A 17,936-nucleotide genomic window follows, 5' to 3' on the forward strand; every position below is an offset into this window, starting at 1 on the left:
TATATATATATATATATATATATATATATATATACATCATCAGCCAATCACCTTCTTAATTGTAACTGTATAGCTAGAAAAGCTGAGAATACGAGGATAGCATGGATTCGGCATCTTGCACAAAATAACCTTGAGTTCTTAAATAATGACAGACAGGTGTTTACAATAGAAACCAACTACAGTCTACAGGGGACAGACCAACAGACACTGATGTAACTCAGTGCAAGACTACAGACTAGAGGGTGGGAGGAGAAATGGAGGAATAGCAGTTTTAAAGACTTAGATTTGCAGTTGAATTTATAATTTTATGAAAGGATGGGAAAAAGAGGGGAGTAGCATGCTGAGGCAGCTGTCCTTGTTGAACCACTTAGCTGATATTAAATTCAGACATGATGACTTCATCCCCAAGCACTTAGCCACTCAGCAGTTATTACATCATCAGATTTGGAATTGAGCCGAATGATGTCATCCCTAGAGGTGGGGCAGGTGATGCGCACATCTGTGCACAGACTGTGTAATGTAGTAGTATAATTTTAAAGAAGCTTTTAGCTTATGCAGATTTTCTGTGGAGATGGTGGCTGTTGCCATAGGAAAATAATAAGAATATTTAACCTTAGTTACCTTAGTTTCTTGCATCAGGCTCAACCCTTGAAATCCTTTATAGAAGTGGTGTTAATGTATTTTTAATAACACACTGACAGTGAAATAAAAACTCATTTTCTTTCTCAGAACTTGCCATATTTTATAAGTACATACATTTACATTTCAGCCGTCTTTGTGCTCACAGTAAAGGGGACAAAACACAACGTAAATATTATGCGGCTCCCATCTCTTTAGCGCTATCACACAAACACACACACACACAAACTCACACAGTGGTGTCAGGACACTTTATTCGAAAGACGCGCACCCTCTCACACGTGTGTAAATGCATCCACATTACTGTCCCCGATGCAGTCAGTCAGTTCCAATCTATTCTCCAACCACCTAATTTAGGCTTTCTTGCACTTAAGAAAATGATATATGAAATACCACTTATACTTACAAAACATGTTCAACAAACCAAGAGTACAAATAAAAAAAGATAAATAAAAACAGTCTACATCTTTATGATGAAAACATTGTCATTATAAAATAAACTTTAATAATAATCCACTTTTTTACAGCTGTGTCAGATGTGGTTCATTCTGGTTTTCATATGATGGAATATAGGTTACTATTTATAGAAGGAAGAGCTGAAGAAAGAGAAGAAGAAGAAGAAGAGGAAAAGAAGAAGAGTAATAGCAACATTAAAGACATTCTGCACTGCACACGGCTACAGTGACAATTGGTTGCTTGCATGTAGATGATGCTGCATGTTTCCAGGTGATTTTCAGTGACAGTCTTTGGAATCGTTTAAAGCTTTGGGGTTCCTTTTGTCATGCCCCTGCCCTCCCACTGAACCCCAAATACTTCAAAGATAGGTGATTGAATGAATGAACGATTGAATGATGACATCACTTGAAATGAACCCCTCCTACACACATCAAAGTCCACTCCCCCCTTATTCAACCCGCCCTCATTTTAAGTCCATTGGTTACTGGCAAGCAGGATGTTGGATCCCACCCATCCTCATTCCGTCCCTCTCGCGGTTGAACCAGATCAGATATGGATGACAGGAGCCACCAACACCCCAACTTTCTAATCCTCTGACATGACATGCCACTTGGCGATCTGGCGACGCGGGTGGTCGCAGATCTCCCTCCAGTGCTCCCCGGGAGTACCTGCCGCCGATGTGCCCAGCACAAGGCGCCCAATGACGGTGTTGGGGCAGCGCGAGTTGCCCATGTCTGAGTCCATCAGCAGTAGCTCCACGCTGGTGTCCCTCAGGCCCTCTTCGGAGGGTAGATCGAAGACAAACAGCTCATTAAACACCGGGTTAGGCGAGCTTTTCTTCACATGGGTTTTCTTCTTGCACACGCGTTTCTTTCCATGATACATGTTCACCTTGACATATGGATCTGGAGGAGAAGAACGACAAGAGTTGAGCAAGAAAAGCCACAGCGACTATCCATGCCTGCGGCAGCTGCAGAGTGGCACATTATTCCTAAACCAGATCAATACAGCAATCAATAGAGCGGAAATGATGGATGTTAGTGATGAGGACAAAAGAGGCTGGCTGTGTAAACACTGTGTGTGTACGTGTGTGTGTGCTTGTCACTAAAGTGCTCTATCACATCCTGATCAGATTACTTTGGTGCGGTGGTGGTGCCATTAGTGCAACTATCACAGCATCTAAAGCAGTCTGGGATGCACAGCAGGAAGAGCAAAATGATTTTGGTTTCATCCCTTTACCGTTATGAAGAAGAAATACATTCAAGCCTGCAGTTATATGGACATGGTTTGCATATTAAACTGGTTCAGTTGAAAGCCTGTGTACCTGTAGGTCCATTGTTTTCAGTCTTGGGGAGGTGGCGAGCTTTGAGAACAACTACAGTCAGAGTGTTGGTGGTGGACTGGTAACACAGGGACAGCAATAACTCACCACGACCTGAAGATTTCTGTGGAGAAGAGAAGAATGGATAAAGGTTAAAAAAGAAGCAAAAATCGGCAGAGCAAACAGAGCAAACATTCGTAAGTGAAACCTACACTAAAGAAACCCTAAATCCAGCCTGTCCTTTCATGTTTTCCAATTCTACTTAATAAGCAGTCATTTGTAAAGTTGTTATTCGGTTGTCAAGTTAATACATTTAAGTAGGTTAAATTAGTCAGAAGAATGGATCCACTCAGTATGTATTAAAAGAATTAACACAATAGGGCGTTTAAATGATGAATAACCTACAAAATTACGAGCTATAAAACGGTTTGTGGTGCTGCTGCTTCCCGTGCAGCAATGGTGCCAGTCCTGACAGCTTGAGACACTGCCGGCTAAATAATCATCACCTGCTTATGTGGTAGATTTTCATATTTAACACACACAAAATGTGTCACTGAGAAGCTCCCGATCTTCTCTACAATTTGTTGCTGCTGTCACAGTTTGCTCATGCACATACACATCCATGCCCGCACCCTGTGAGAGTCGGCACCTCAGATGGTTGCGATCGCACCTTAGAGGCTCGCAGTCTCATGGTTGCCACGGCAACGAGAAGTAGCACACAGACAACTTCTGGCAATGACCTGATGTTCAGGTCTAAATCCAAAAGGATTGCCTGTTATTTTTAGTCTAATTAGTTTGATTATTTGTGTATTAATGTATTTATTGTTTCTGTACTTCCAGAGCGAAAGCATGTTGGTGATGGCTGTGTCTCTTATTTTCTGGTGTATTGATTCTTTAAACTAACTACACACAAACTACACAAAGCAGTGAGACAAAATCTATGTCACACAGACAAAGAGAGCCACCACCCTGTAAGGCACGGGCTGCAACTTTTAAGAAACAACTGCATGCGTCTCTCATGTTGATGTGGAGAAAATGGTTCTGTTTAATTATTGTCCCTTTGTACACTGTAAATCCATGTTACAAGGCCAACAAGCTGCGTTCTTCGCCCTTTTATTTGCATATGAAATGTTTCTCATTCTGACAGGTTCAGCTGCAGCAGAGCAAATAAATGAAAGAGATTAAGGATTTTCTTCAGCAAAAGAATCCAGAAATAACCTGCAAAGCAATTTCATGAATTCTAAAACTAATTTTTAGCTGATTTCACAGGTTCTTATCCCCCCTTACTATAAAGCTTTGCGAGATTTCTCTCCTCTGGGACCCAGATGAGAAATGGAATTGATGAAATACAGTTTTGTCTCAGCATGGGGTGAAGAGAAGAGAGATGAGAAATCTTATCCTCTTGAAGAGAGACGAGCGGAGATGGAATAAACCCTTTATACTTCACAGACTTCCATTTCCTAGCATTTCCCTAGAGTACGATATGGTACCAGAGACCATTAAAGACATTACACGTAGCTCATATTCCTTTTGAGAAACTACAAATATGCATGAACATATTCACAACTACCACACAGGGAAAGAGCTTCCATTTTAGAAGAGCACAATATCACCTCACACGTCTATAATTACACAATGAGAGATGCTCATTTAATACCATTTAATACCAGTCTATAGAGTGGTGCTCTATACTATACCACAGACCAATGATAAGCACAAGGATATCCTTTTACTTTTATTTAATTTAGCCAAACCAGGAATCATTTAGGCTAATGCATTTAGAGGAAATGAAGACATATTGTACTCATGGGTGTCAAAGTACTCAATACATTAAATGACACTTATAAACATTACTGCTGCATGTTTGTGGTCCTCGCAGATGCCAGGAACAGCAAGCCTGGAGTAGAAACCTACTGACCGCCTGCCCACAGATCTATAATGATGTAGTGTTGTTATCGTCTGACCTTCGTGGAATGGGAAATGTCGCCATGATAGCCTGGTTCACAGGTTGCCATTATCGTTTTAACTGTGTGATGCACTAAAGGAAAGGTATGTAGGGAGGATGTCATGTAAAGCAGTTCCAGCTGTTAAATGCAATGAGCAGATGAAATGACTTTTTCATTTTTGGCTAATGCAGTGAAAGAAAATAACAAACCCTAAAAAAGCTCCTTGTATCCAAGGCAGCTCAGTGTCAACTTGCAAATCCATATTCCTGTAACAGATCTTATCTCTCTCTCCACAGAGAGATATATACCCTCTCTGCTTTCATCTCTGGTTTCATATAATATTAAAATCATTTCTAAACCAACTAGAGGCTGTTATGATAGTTATTCCTCTGGTATATACCAATTAAATGTTAATTTAAAACTTCCATCGAAGATAGAGATCACACACACGGAATGAGATTAATCATTTTTATTAAGAGAACTTGGAATCGATAAAATGGTGGGCTTGCATTTGAATGATTTACATATTATTATATTTTAGTATTTAAATGACTTTTAAGATTATTTATTGATTAACAGTGGAAGTAATCAGCTTACTTTGCTGAATTTGACTAAGCTGTTCTGCTGTAATGCTTTTAGGGAGTGGTGGTGTAGACAGAGATGGATGAAAAAAAGCTGAGTCACTATCAGAGCAGTTGTAGAATTAAAATTGATCTCACTGAATGACTTTATACATGAAATACAACACTAAGGGTTCAAACATTTGTTCCAAATCTTACCTTGACATTTCTCTTGATTATCTCTCGGCTCATGAGGACACGCCCCTCGGACAAGTCGATCCCAGACAGGGGAACAAGGGTCTCGCCGATGACTTCATCACGAGAGAACCGGTCAAAGCTCAGCACCATGAAGTGAAGGGCCAACTCTGACACACGAGCAAGTGAGATGCCGTAGAAGCTGAAGGTCTCATCAAAAGTGGGGTCTAGAGTTTTTCGCAAGACTCTAGTCTTCACCCTGTGCTTTTTTTCCGGCAGTAGTGTCAGCTTGATGTAAGGGTCAGAGGTCAGCGACTGCTCGTCAGTTGGAGTCAGACCATGGGCTTCCTAGAAAAGTGAAAACAATCAAGTATTTAAGACTGTATGTATTAAAAATAAGTATTATTTGAAATGTTTTAAAAACAATCTTAAACATATACAGTACCTTGATATGAACAATGAATGCCTTCCTCTCTGGCTGGTATTCAAGGGAAAAGTGGAGGGTGCCTAGTCCAGCCTCCTTGTCTTCCCCCTGGGGCCTGTCCACAGCCGGGGTGGGTGCTTGGCTGGAGAGAGTACTGGATGGTGAAGGCAGGTCACGGCGGTCCATCACACCAGGCTGGGTGAACCCTGCATGGGGAGAAGGCAGCTCCAGATCTGGGGAGCTCCGCAGCTTCTGGTGGTGATGAAATGGTTTAGTGGTAAAGTTGCCATTCAGATCCCGTTTCTCCAGGTCCAGATGGAGAGTTGGCCTGGAGCCATTTGGGCTCGATGCCAGTTTGTCTGTGCCAGCTGCGTTCACTGGTGGCGCGGTGTGGCAGTTTCCATTGACATCTGTTTTACTGGTGTCGTTAGCTGCTGTGGTGGGAGCAAACTTTTTCTTGCCGCTGAGGCTCTCTGGGTAAATGTCGACTCCTTTGAGCATGTGCACAAACTTGTACGGAGGTGTCTTCTGCGACTTGGTGTTTTTACGCTGGCAACAGATCCACGCAAAGGCTGACACAGTGAATACGAGGCCGAAGACACTCACCACAGCAACACCTACTGGCACTGCCACTGTGGAGGAGGAAAGAATGAAGGGAAGGACAGCGGGGGTGTGGGTAGACAGAGGGAGAAAAATAATTCAGCTAAGTAAAATTAAAAATAAAAACTTAAACTAAGCAGCAACTGTAAAACAATTTTGATCTCACAGATTTTATTCTTACACCGAGGCAAGTGAGTCCATTTTGTGATTCTGACTAATGCAGCTGACTAACTGCAGCTGCAGACTCAGAGGGAGAACAACGCAATCTGTTCAACTCTGATCAAATCTCGGCATCACTGTTTTCAGATTCCAAACATGGTTACTCTTTATGAACAGGAAGCAGGTGGAAAAATAATGAACTTATGGGAAAACTACACAACGTCTTTTGTGACAAGGTGATCTCTCCAGCTTTATAAAAACAGCTAAACTCAGATCCAATCATTGTCACAAAAGAATTATAAAGATCAGTGTACACTATTACAAGGAAACAGGCAGAAATGTTGAAAATTCAAATATTTGCAGTGAGAATTTAATACATGTGGTTTGGGCAAATCCTTATTTCAACCGTGGTTGTTTCGGCTGCGTTGTCCTGATCTTAGAAACAGTACTTAATAACGCAGATATCTTTAGTCATACTCATCAAGGATGATGGTCACTACTATTGGGATTACTAAGGCATATTTAGGGACCTATTTCCTGTCAGTTTTCCTTTTATGGTATTGCTGGAGACAGAGATATTTACAAGTGAATGCTTCAGTTCTTTGTTTTGCAGTGCTGAGCTGTGACTCACCATCAATCAAGCTGCTTTGTCATGCTACCAGATTTAAAAGGGTTGCCTCGCAGAAGAAAATGCATACCATTTCCTGCAATTAAGCAGGCGACATAGTGGAAAAGCACTCAGATCAGCCCATAAAAAGAAGGAAGAGGTGGAAGTGGCAAGGTGGTGGTTGTGATAATCAATCACTCTGATACTTATCTTTAAAATCTGCCTTTTCATATTGTCAACACAATCACGGCTCTGCTTATGATAATTTGACAATTAGTACAGAATCACTTATTCACTTAACCCTAAATAATTAATATGTAATCTTCTTCTATGGGATTGTGGTGATCTAATAATATTGCAGAGATTTCCATTCATATAGTTTCTTAATATTGTAGGCTGATTTTGCTCTGGCAACTGTGTAATAATCTGAAAATACAACGAAATTCACTTTATCCACGAGTAAGCAGCATGTTCACTTCACTTTTAGATCACAGCACTTATACATATTGTTTTCTCTGCTTTTTTCATGAATATTTCAGCCCAGAAGCTCCCTGGGTGGGATGGCTTTCAAGGCAGCAACAACAGACAGATGGATGAGGCAACGGGAGGGCGGTGAGGTAGCAGCTGAACCGAGAGGAAAATAAAGCAAACAAACAGGTGCTTTCCTGGCTTTACCTGCGGTTGTAGTAACACCTAGAATACGAAAATAGTGACTTCATTATTGCACCCATTAATATCGCACTGAATAATGAACTCCACCCTTTCCTGGTAATTAGCTGTCGCCCTTTGGCCAGCTGCAAAATGGAGGAATGAAGTCCACCCAAACACGTTGTTTTTACGACACACTGCGCGAGCCATTCACTTTACACTAATTACACGCCCTACAAAACTAGCAAACAACGAAGAAGAAAAAGAAGAAAAAAAAGACGAAGCCGACATTTAGAAAGTCAGCTAAATTTGAAATCTATAAATTAGCTTCTGGCCACTTCCAGCCAGTGCTAGCTAACAATTTTAGGATGAGTCACGCGGCAGCTTAGACATCCACGGTGGGGTTTTCTCGATGAAAACGATATCCGTGAAGTTTTGAGCAGGATTTGGACTCACCGAGCTGAGCTCCCTCCTCCACCATTGGAGCCATGGTCGCTATCCAAGGTGCTGAACAATGTCCGTCTGCTTCAACGCTTCAGCTTCGGCGCTGCTTTCCGTAGTAGCCGCTCCTCTGATGCTATGCTCGTGCGGTTTTTCTCAGATTTTATTAATAATACAAAAGTCTTTGTAATGCTTCAATAATTAAAAAACAAACAGGATTTCCCAGAGAGAGGTATGGGGGGATGCTCTGTTCTCAGCCTGCTGCTGTTACTCCGTGATGCGTGAGTGTGTCTCTGAGGCGGCAACACCCCGTTTCTTCTCTCTCTCTCTCTCACTCACTCTCTCTCACTCTTCCCTTCTCTTCACTGTTCCCCAGGTCCCCCCTCCCCCTCCCCCACGGTAAGGCTGAGCTCATCAGTGCTGACGCAGTAGTGACGGAGGCTGGCTGTGAAATCAGGACCCCCGGTGAAGCAGCACAACAGGGTTGCCAATTTTCCTGATTGATTGCTAGGAATTGAACACTCTCCTTGTGCGTCTTCTTCATCCGTGTGCATGTGATGTGGTTGTGTATGTGTGTGGGTGTGTGTGTGTACATCCTTAGTCCATAAGACTGCTGTATTGTTATTGTGGTCATATCATTAATTAACATAACTGAGATGTATTTATGCAGTTATGCTTTACTCTGATGAAATCATAATTTTTAAGTAAAAGGTGATTATATTGCAGTCCTGTAGGGGCTATAGCAACCAGTATAGGAAACAACAGGAAACAGGAAACACAATAATAGAAACTACGAAAAAACAATTGTTTTATAAAGTCTTGACCACAACAAAACTTATCCACTAGGATAATGTACGTGAAAAATACCAGACAGGTTATAGGAGCATGATGTAGGCCCTGCACTCAGGGTCACCTATGGTTGCTGAACCAATTCAGTTGCATGAGAGACGACAGCTGACAGGAGTTGACTTCTTACAGATATGAGCAATTACTGAGCAATGGAAGGAACACTTTCATAACCTCTTAATCTAAGAAGAACAAAAGTACACAACTGCAGTACATGCACACAGCAAGTCTGCAAACTAGAGGTGGTGCTTGAGCAAGCAGGCATATTTAGTACAGAGGCCTATATCACAGCAGTTCGTCTCAGGTGGGCTGGAATCGAATTTGCAGAGAGGCTGCCTATAGCCATCTATTATGGAGAATTGTCTTCTGTTGAAGCACCAAAGGGAAGACCAAAAGATATGATTAGATAGATAGAAAGATATTTTAACATTCTGAAACACACAGGGACCCTGAAACCTGGGAGGCACAAGAAATAAAGAGATCAAATTGGTGCAATAGTTGATTAGCAAATCAACTATTAATGCTGTTGAGGACAGATGTCGACAATGCTATGTTGCTGCAAACATCATTTGGAACATAACTTCCAACTACTTGGCCAAACAATGTAACTGATGTGGAAAACTTGACTGAGTACAAGTGAGGAACTTACACTTCAGTCACGGTCTACATAAAAAAATGATGGGCACTCACTGATGATAATGATAATGATGATAATGCTGAATAGTGTTACTTTTACTATTTGCCATCTTCCAAACTATGTAAATTGTACAGTAACGCTCAATAAAGGGTTTATAGTAATTCTACCATATATCCACATATATGTTAAAGTAGGCTTACTGGCTTAATGTTTATACCTGTATCCACAAACAGGACTTGATGTGCATACACAAGATCATTTCTTCGGAAAAAGAAATATATATGAACACATTTAACATTTTATACAGTTAAATTCTGACCTCTGGTGTTGATTGTAAAGAATGCATTTCTCTTAAAAATGACAGAAAAATCACTGGCAGTGTGACTTCAACTAACAGACTAACTGTGCACTTAAAAGGGACACATGCTTAACAAAACAAGATTAATCAACTTTCTGAAAAATTACAAAAATATTTTAAAGCAATAAAAATATTGTTTCGCATATATGCATTTTAAATTGTATTATATCAGTTTATTGCATAAAAATGTATTGTGCAAATTTTGCCATTGCCAGTAAATTGTTATGCCATGTTGTTGGGCTTCCCTGCTGTCCCCGCAACCTGACCTCAGATAATCAGAAGAAACTGCCTTGATGATTTATTGTTGGCCTTTATTTAGATTTGAACTTTTATTGAAATGGTTGTCATACATTTTCAAACAATGTGCATCATTCATAATGCACGGCACAATGCGCCACACCAGTTCAGTTGCATTGTATTCGTTTTTAAGAAAAAATTAGGTTATATTTAACATTGAATTTTCCTTCTTCACTGTCTGTTTGGAGTATAACCTGCATAGTTCATAATGCATGATGTGAGGTGGAATAATTTATTATTGAAGAATGTGATGCCTTTTATCAGAGAGTTTTTGACATTGTCCATTAAATCTCCAATTTAACTTGATATCTGACTAGTTGATTGGCTAGTGCTACTTCAGGTCAGAGAGTGAGGGCGTTTTTGCCCTTGTTCACAGAGATTTCTATACAATGAGGTCTCTCTGAAAGCACACAAGACGCCCACTGCTGGCCATTACAAGAATCCTGGTTCAAGGATCTTTAAATTGGTAAAACATTATTAGAGTGTTAAATGGCTCCCAAGTAAAGTCTACAAAGAAGTTTGCAGATAATACTGACCCTTTCTCTGTTTTAAAACGTTTTCCATTTTTTAACCCTCAAAAGGATTAGTCAACACTAATTCACATATTTCCTAATAAAAAGAAGTCAAATGATTAACGTGAGACTTCAATAAAGCTTTTGTGGTGGGGCGTGGTCTGTGGTGCCGTGCAGACGCACCTGCACGGCATCTGCAGATCACGCGCGCGGTGTTAAATCCCGGGGAAGCAGGGTTGAGAGCAGGGACGGACTGGGACTAAAAAACAGCCCTGGACTTTGACTGGGCCCGGCCCAAAGTAATTGGCGTGCGGAAACTGGCATGAGTGTTACAAGACTTTAATTGTGGCTTATGCTATCAAACCATCAAAATTATAGCAACAGTGCTGATGTTGACTAGATGTTGTATTAAGAGTGTATTATGGTAGATTAACTTGAATACTCATATAGAAATGGAGGTCTCAACATACTGCAGTCCCTCTGGCTGAACCAAAAGAAAACAGTTATCTGAAACACACAACACATAGTACTGTATGAGTTATGATAAATCACAAAGTAAAGAGGTTTTAGTATGCAGGTTAACTTGAATACTCACCTTACTCAATGTTGGGGGATAAGTATTTTCTTTAACAGGTCGCTTTTTTCTGCAACTCTGTGTATGACCAAGTCATTGTCAAGGGACACGAGGATGTCTTTCTCTGTAGTCATAAGCATGAATGCTTCCAGGTGTTCTCGTGACTGTGTGTTTTATCCTGATTCTTGAGAACAAATTAAAAACTGGTCCATATGAGTTCAGTCAAACAATGATTTTATTGAACATGTGCGTGAGGAGATGTACACAGTGACATCATCAGCATAGATCTCCGCTAAAAAACACACTTCAAATCGGTTTTGTATATCAGGAGTCTGCCCCTTCTTGCGTCAGCAAATAATATAACACGCATTAGTTACAGTTAATGACAGTTAAACAAGTTCCCGTTATCAGCAACATTTTTGCCATACATGGTGTTTTCAGCCATCTTACCCTCCAGATGTTTCCTGTTGATTTACACTTCTTATGCTTATCTTTAGCCCATCCTGTCCTAACGGTTGCTATGCAGGCACAAAATGCAGTTACAAGCAAAAATATATCTCACCTCTGGCCTAAAACTCATCTACTGTTATTTGTGTCTGTAAGCGTGCTTGCATTGACCTTTGTGCGCTCTGAGACATTCACGCCAGACGAAGCTTATGACCTTAAAAGGACTGAGCGCCAACTCTTCATGAGCACATTTGCAATGTGTGTATAAAAATAACTACAACTACACATTTAATTTAAGTTTTAATAAAACTTATTCTACTTTTTATGTGTTTTAGAACAGAGAAACTTGCTACCTGTGTCACAGGCAGAGTAAGGAGGTACCTGTATCTCCAGCCAAGACTATGATAAGCATCTGTGAAGAGGTTGTATCGTTTCAGAATCTGATAACAACAGACTGGGCATTCCTTACAAGATTTGCACTGTTTGTTTAGTACATCTGTGATCTTTTCTTCGTCACCATCACAGCCAACCCCTACCATCCTGACCTTGTACTCTTCACAGCTGCGTTTTGCACCGTTTCTTTCCACCGTCTTTGCCGCTTACTCCACTTCTTCTTCTCCTTGCCTGGCGGCCACAGCCAATGCAGCTGGCGTCCAACTCAGAGGTGCAGTGTTCCCCCCTAGAGTACTGGAGTGTGAAAGAGATTAGTGGGGGGAAAAAACAGGTGTTAAAAGCATGCGTGGAGAGTGGTGGTCTGGCCCGCCGGTCTTCCTGGAATCCACAGATTCTCCAGAATCCACAGATGCCCAGTCCGCCCCTGGTTGAGAGTGTTGTTGTGGTGGTGTGACAAACTCAACCCTGTCGACTGATCTTAATACTCAATGTGAAATAAAAATCAGTTTAAGTTATTGAGCTTTTCTTAATTACTGCAAGACTGCAAGGTCATTTCCAGCAGTGATGTTTTAAAACAATGCATCTGTTGGCATATTGTCTCCTGCTGTTGTTTCTCTTTCAAATTTGTTTCTTTAGAGCACTTCATCTAACATTGTGTGCAAGCCTCGATTTTTCCACTCCATGTCTTGGAGCTAGCACTGCATCAGATGGTGTGTTGCCTCCTGCTGTTCCTTCTCTTTCAGTACTTCTGCATTGCTTCATCCAACATGACTCGTATGCCATCACTATTTTTCTCTGTGACTTTTCCCTGCATTGTATTTCTTGGCCTATAACTTCCATTTTATAACGTTTGCACTGCAGCAGTTGGTGAGTTGCCTCCTGCTGTTCTTTTTCTTTTAAGCATTTGTGTATTTCTTTGGAGCATTTTATTGAACATTGTGTGCAAGCCTTAATTTTTCCTCTCCATGTCTTGGATCATGATCTGCATTTCTTGATGTATACCTTCCAGCTGAGCTTCCATATATTGAAGTTTGTACTGCGTCACTGTATTACCTCCTGCTCCTTTTTCTCTTTTAGCTTCTCTGTATTCCTTCCCAGCACTTCATCAAACATTATTTTCCTTTGCATTTATTTTTGTTCTCCATGTCGTGGAGCTTGCACTGCATATCAGTGTACTTCTCCTCCTCAGTTTTTTCCAGGTGTCGTTTTTCCTCACTACATTAATCAAACTTCCTTCTGAGGATTATAAAATCACTCCTTTGAGGAGCGATGGGGTGAGCCTTTTTTCTTGGCTGTTTTTTTCAGAGACATTTTAGTAGCTCAATAAAATTTTCAAATTTTTCTTAGTCGATGTTGATTGATAGCTGTGAGCATGAACGCTTAAAATGGTTAACCTTAAAGTTTCTCTTGCCTTCTTATGAGTTATGACAAACGGGATGTTTGATGTAAGATTCTAATGTTGTCACTAAGCTGCTGTTAAGGTGAACAATTCACATGCAAATTAGGTAGTCACAAGAAAATTTTGAATAGGGGATTTTTGTGTTTATACAATCAAGACAATCACAAGGGGAAGGCAAAACTCCCTAAGACACAATAGGCAGCCAACTACCAAAGGAAAACAGGAAATATCCTATATGATAACTACTGAAAAAAACAAAACAAAACAAAACAAAACAACCAACCAAAGAAACAGAAAGGCATACAAAGGGAAAACAATCTTAACACAGATAATAAAATCCATAAACACTCAACAAAACAAACAAAAAAGACCTAAACATCACAAGAGCTAAAGGGTCAAAATATCAGAAAGGAAACAAAAGTAAAAACCACAGCTTAACAGTAATCAGAGTATCTGTAATTAAAGAATTTTATTAAATGGAAAGAACTATAGTACACTGTACTGTACTGAAATAGGTCAAAAACGTGACATAATTTTGCATTCCACTTTTTAAAATGAAAAAGCCTTTAATAATGAAGTTTAATAATAACAATAATTTTCCACTTTCACCATTTACAAATAAAGATTATCACTTTATGTAAAAAAATGATTTTTAATTTACAAAGTCAACTACACATTTGTAATTCCTCAATTTTTAAAAAATATTTTTCCTGATTTATTGTCCATTAGTTTATGCCTATACTTATTTTCAAATAACCCCTGAACAAAGTTTGCAGGAAGATTCTTTTGAGGATTATATTTGTCAGACAGCAGGCTGGTACATTAAAACCCTGTGCAATTACAATTCTTAAAGCTATATTCTGTAGGACATACGCTGGATTGGTGTTTGTTCTGCATAAAATGGTAAAATATATCAAAATTAAAAATTAAATAAAATGTGTTCTGATGGTTTCTGACAGTTTCTTATTTGTTTTCGTAATGTATTGTGGTTTATGTGTTTATTGTGTGTTTATGGCTCACAATAAATTAAGGTGGTAATTTCCTGTAAAATATAACAGCAGGCTTCTGGGAATTAAAATAGCTAGACACACCCACAGACCTGGATATCCGCCTACAGGTGAGTCGTGCCAGGGAGGAGGTGACACTAGAACTAAATAAAGGATTCGTCGTGTGGCGTTCCATCGTATCATTCAGTTCAGTTTGCAAATCTTCCTTATATCTGTTTTTATACTGGTTGCTCTGTTAGAGTAGTGATGGCAACAGCAGGTTTGGCCGGAAGCAACGGAGGGAATGGTGTTGCAACTACCAAAGGCTTTTTTGTCATTTTCAGTCTGCTGTGTCTGGTTTGCCTGTCAAGTTCACTGATTGATGAGGAACAACTGGTAGAATAACTTTTTTGTTTTAATTAAGTCATTTTAATTAATTAATCAGAACTAAGTCATCACAATCAGATTTATGATTTTTTTAAATTTCTTTTTGTGAGGTCATAATCAAATGCTTTATTTTGATGTTTGTTGGCGTTCTGTCTGGATTTGCAGGAAGAATTAAAAGAAAACCTCCAGAAACTACAACACGAAGCAGTGAGAAGGAAGGTGAGTCTGTCAGCATTCATGCTATGGATGAGTAATTTGGAGAGTCTCTTAATGCTAATATAAACATTTCTATTAAATAAGCAAAGCAAAACAAAATTGCCAATCATTATTTTATTATTTATATATTCTAAAAAATACCTGTACTATATATATATATATATATATATATATATATATATATATATATATACTTTTTTTTTTTTTACTTTTTCTCTTTCAGGCAAGTCATAAATTAGATAGAATCTACATTCCCGAAATCTTCAATGATGTTATACACATGATGGACACTTTGTCTGAAATAGTGAAGGAACCAACAAAAGATTTTCCACCACTGCTGGATTTAATGGATGACTTGAAGACATTCATGGAAGCAGGCAAGGACTACATAGATAAAATCCTTGACAATTCAGCTGCTGAAATCAGCGACTATGAAAAGAAACTAAGTGGTGTGATGGAGCAGATAGCACACCTAGAAGTGCAAAATGAATTGTAAGTTATTAGTCATTGACTTTCTCTCATATTGTACTCACTGTATCTCTAAAACTTGTCTCAGCCTGACTTTGAAGTTCTTTTAAAGTAGCCTTGGATGTTTTTGACTCAGTGAGCAAATTTGTTTGTGAATTTGAATTTGTATTGTATTAAATTACAAAGACCTTTATCATAAATAGGAAATCGTTTGTTTGTTTGTTTTTTATCACATCCCATGCTTGAATTGCTCATTCTACACTCCTACATATATTTTTTTATTTCACTGGTAAGATATTTTATTGATTAATAGAGAAAGATCACCACACTGAATAAAAATGATAAACTAACACTAAAATTATTAGCACCCTGGACTGCTCTGTTTTTAAAAAATAAAAATGTCTCTAATATTGATTACTCTCAGGAGCGTGGTCATAAACTCTGGAAATGTGCATCAATACAAAGAGGCCGAAAAATTAAGCTTGTTTAATGTTCAGCTGCTTTTTAAACAAAGAGACACCTTGACTACTTTCCAGATAACCAGTAAATTTTTTGTTGTAAGACTCTATGAGTTCATGAATTAATGATGTTAGGTGGAAAATGCATGAGTAACATAAGAATAAACTTTAGTATACACAATATATTGTATTAGAATTACGTGTTGTTCTTTAGTCTTATCATAAAAACTACACACATAGACACACATTTCTTCACTATGGCAACAGCGAGTCCCTTGCATCACAGAACCCAGTAATACAATGTACACTCACACTTATCCACTCATCTAAAGACCATTCTATAATCATTTGTTCACTAATTACTGGATTTTCATCTTCTCTTAACTTGATTATAAACATTTACAGAAAAAGTTTTATCTACTGAACAAGTCATTTAATACTCTATGTACTTGGTGAAACTAGCGCACTAAACAAACACCATTCATTTGTAAGTTTTGCTATTGTACTTGCTATGTGCTTTTGTACTTTTGTGTATGTGCACATTTCTATTAAACACTATCTAATAGATATTTGTTGTGCAATCATTTATTAAAGTGACTGTCAATTTACCCAGTTTTATGTTCAGTGCTGCAAATAAAGGAAAAGGCGAGTTTAGTACGTTGCTATTCCCCAATCACATTACAGAACACAAGAAACAGCACACACGTAATAGCCTTATCTTTTTTTAGTTGCCTTGCAAATCATCAGTGGCACCCTTAAAAAGAGAGCATGCATCAAAAGGGCATAAAAATACAAAAGCATTCCTTGTGTGGGTCAAAATGTGCATTCACTGCAGAATTCTCTTTGCAAGAGCTCCAATGTGTAGTGACCAGGACAAGAGCATCCATTATCTGCAACCCTAGGAACTTGGTGCTGCTGAACCCCTCCACTGCGGCATTGTTGAGGAGGAGGAGGAGTGTATGACTGTGCAGCTTCTCCTGAAGTTAGTTTACACTTCATTAACCACTGTGCAAAAAGGCCTCTGAGGCCTCTTTTCTTTGTGATCCAAAGGATACACTTGAAAAAGGAACTTTTCTCATGACTCAGGATGAAAGTACAATCTTTCAGGGCCATTAAGAGGATATGTAGCAGCCAGGTGCTGCTTATCAGAAGCACTTAATTATTTGAGAAACTGTAAGAATCTCTTACTGATGTTCGGCCAGAATGTACATTGTCATGTTTGTTGAAATCCAAACACAGCATATGAGAACAAAAGCCTCGTGCTGACTGTGTAGCACAGTAGCAGAGAGGTGATACATTTTTGTTTTTGACTTTGCAGTCATTGAGTCGACCGTGAACTGCTCATACCAAGTCATACCAGAGTCAAATGTGAGAACATATGTCTGACAGCTACAGCTCGGCTGAAGTTGGCTCATGCGACAATACAATTATCCTACAGCAGCAAATCTACATCAGAATGGTGGATAAAGAAAACCAGTCAAAGTCCACAGATCAATCCGCTGTGCATAAACTAACACCCCCAAGCCTCAATGACGCATCACTGTGAAGAACGTGGGGCCAAAATTGCTCGATAGTGATGTGAAAGACTGATAAAGTCATACAGAAGACATAGAAGCAAAAGAATCCTCTAATTTTCTTCTGCTGTAAGACTAAGTTGGAGCCCTAAACTACTTTCTCAAGCTTTTTCTGTCATCCACTACTATCATCTATCATTAAAAGTGGATTGCTGTTGGGGCGTCTCCATAGCAACTTTTTTAAATGTCATGTTAATAACTAATCTGCCTCCATTCCCGTAAAGAGGATCAAACATTACTTCAGTGAAAATGAAAGTAAAAGGGCAGCTCACACGAGTATATAAAGCATTTACAGCATGTCACCTCATTATGTTTTCAGCCCTCACTTGTACAGTACAGCAGTTCTTCCTCCATTAATCAGGTAGGCAAGATCAGTAACACTCTACAG

General features: G+C 39.3%; 1 protein-coding gene across 1 annotated transcript; it reads right to left on the reverse strand.

The window, feature by feature from the left end:
• Positions 1-716: 716 nt before the first annotated feature.
• Positions 717-8,333, reverse strand: syt4 (synaptotagmin IV). Its single transcript, XM_085154802.1, has 5 exons — positions 8,012-8,333; positions 5,563-6,173; positions 5,142-5,465; positions 2,420-2,540; positions 717-2,000 (listed from the first exon to the last, which is right to left on the reverse strand). Exons 1-5 carry the CDS (start codon positions 8,043-8,045, stop codon positions 1,681-1,683), a joined length of 1,410 nt encoding a protein of 469 aa, XP_085010928.1. The 5' UTR covers positions 8,046-8,333; the 3' UTR covers positions 717-1,680.
• Between the last annotated feature and the right edge of the window lie 9,603 nt (positions 8,334-17,936).

Source organism: Neolamprologus multifasciatus, chromosome 3, assembly GCF_963576455.1.
Source record: "Neolamprologus multifasciatus chromosome 3, fNeoMul1.2, whole genome shotgun sequence".
Taxonomy (NCBI): domain Eukaryota; kingdom Metazoa; phylum Chordata; class Actinopteri; order Cichliformes; family Cichlidae; genus Neolamprologus; species Neolamprologus multifasciatus.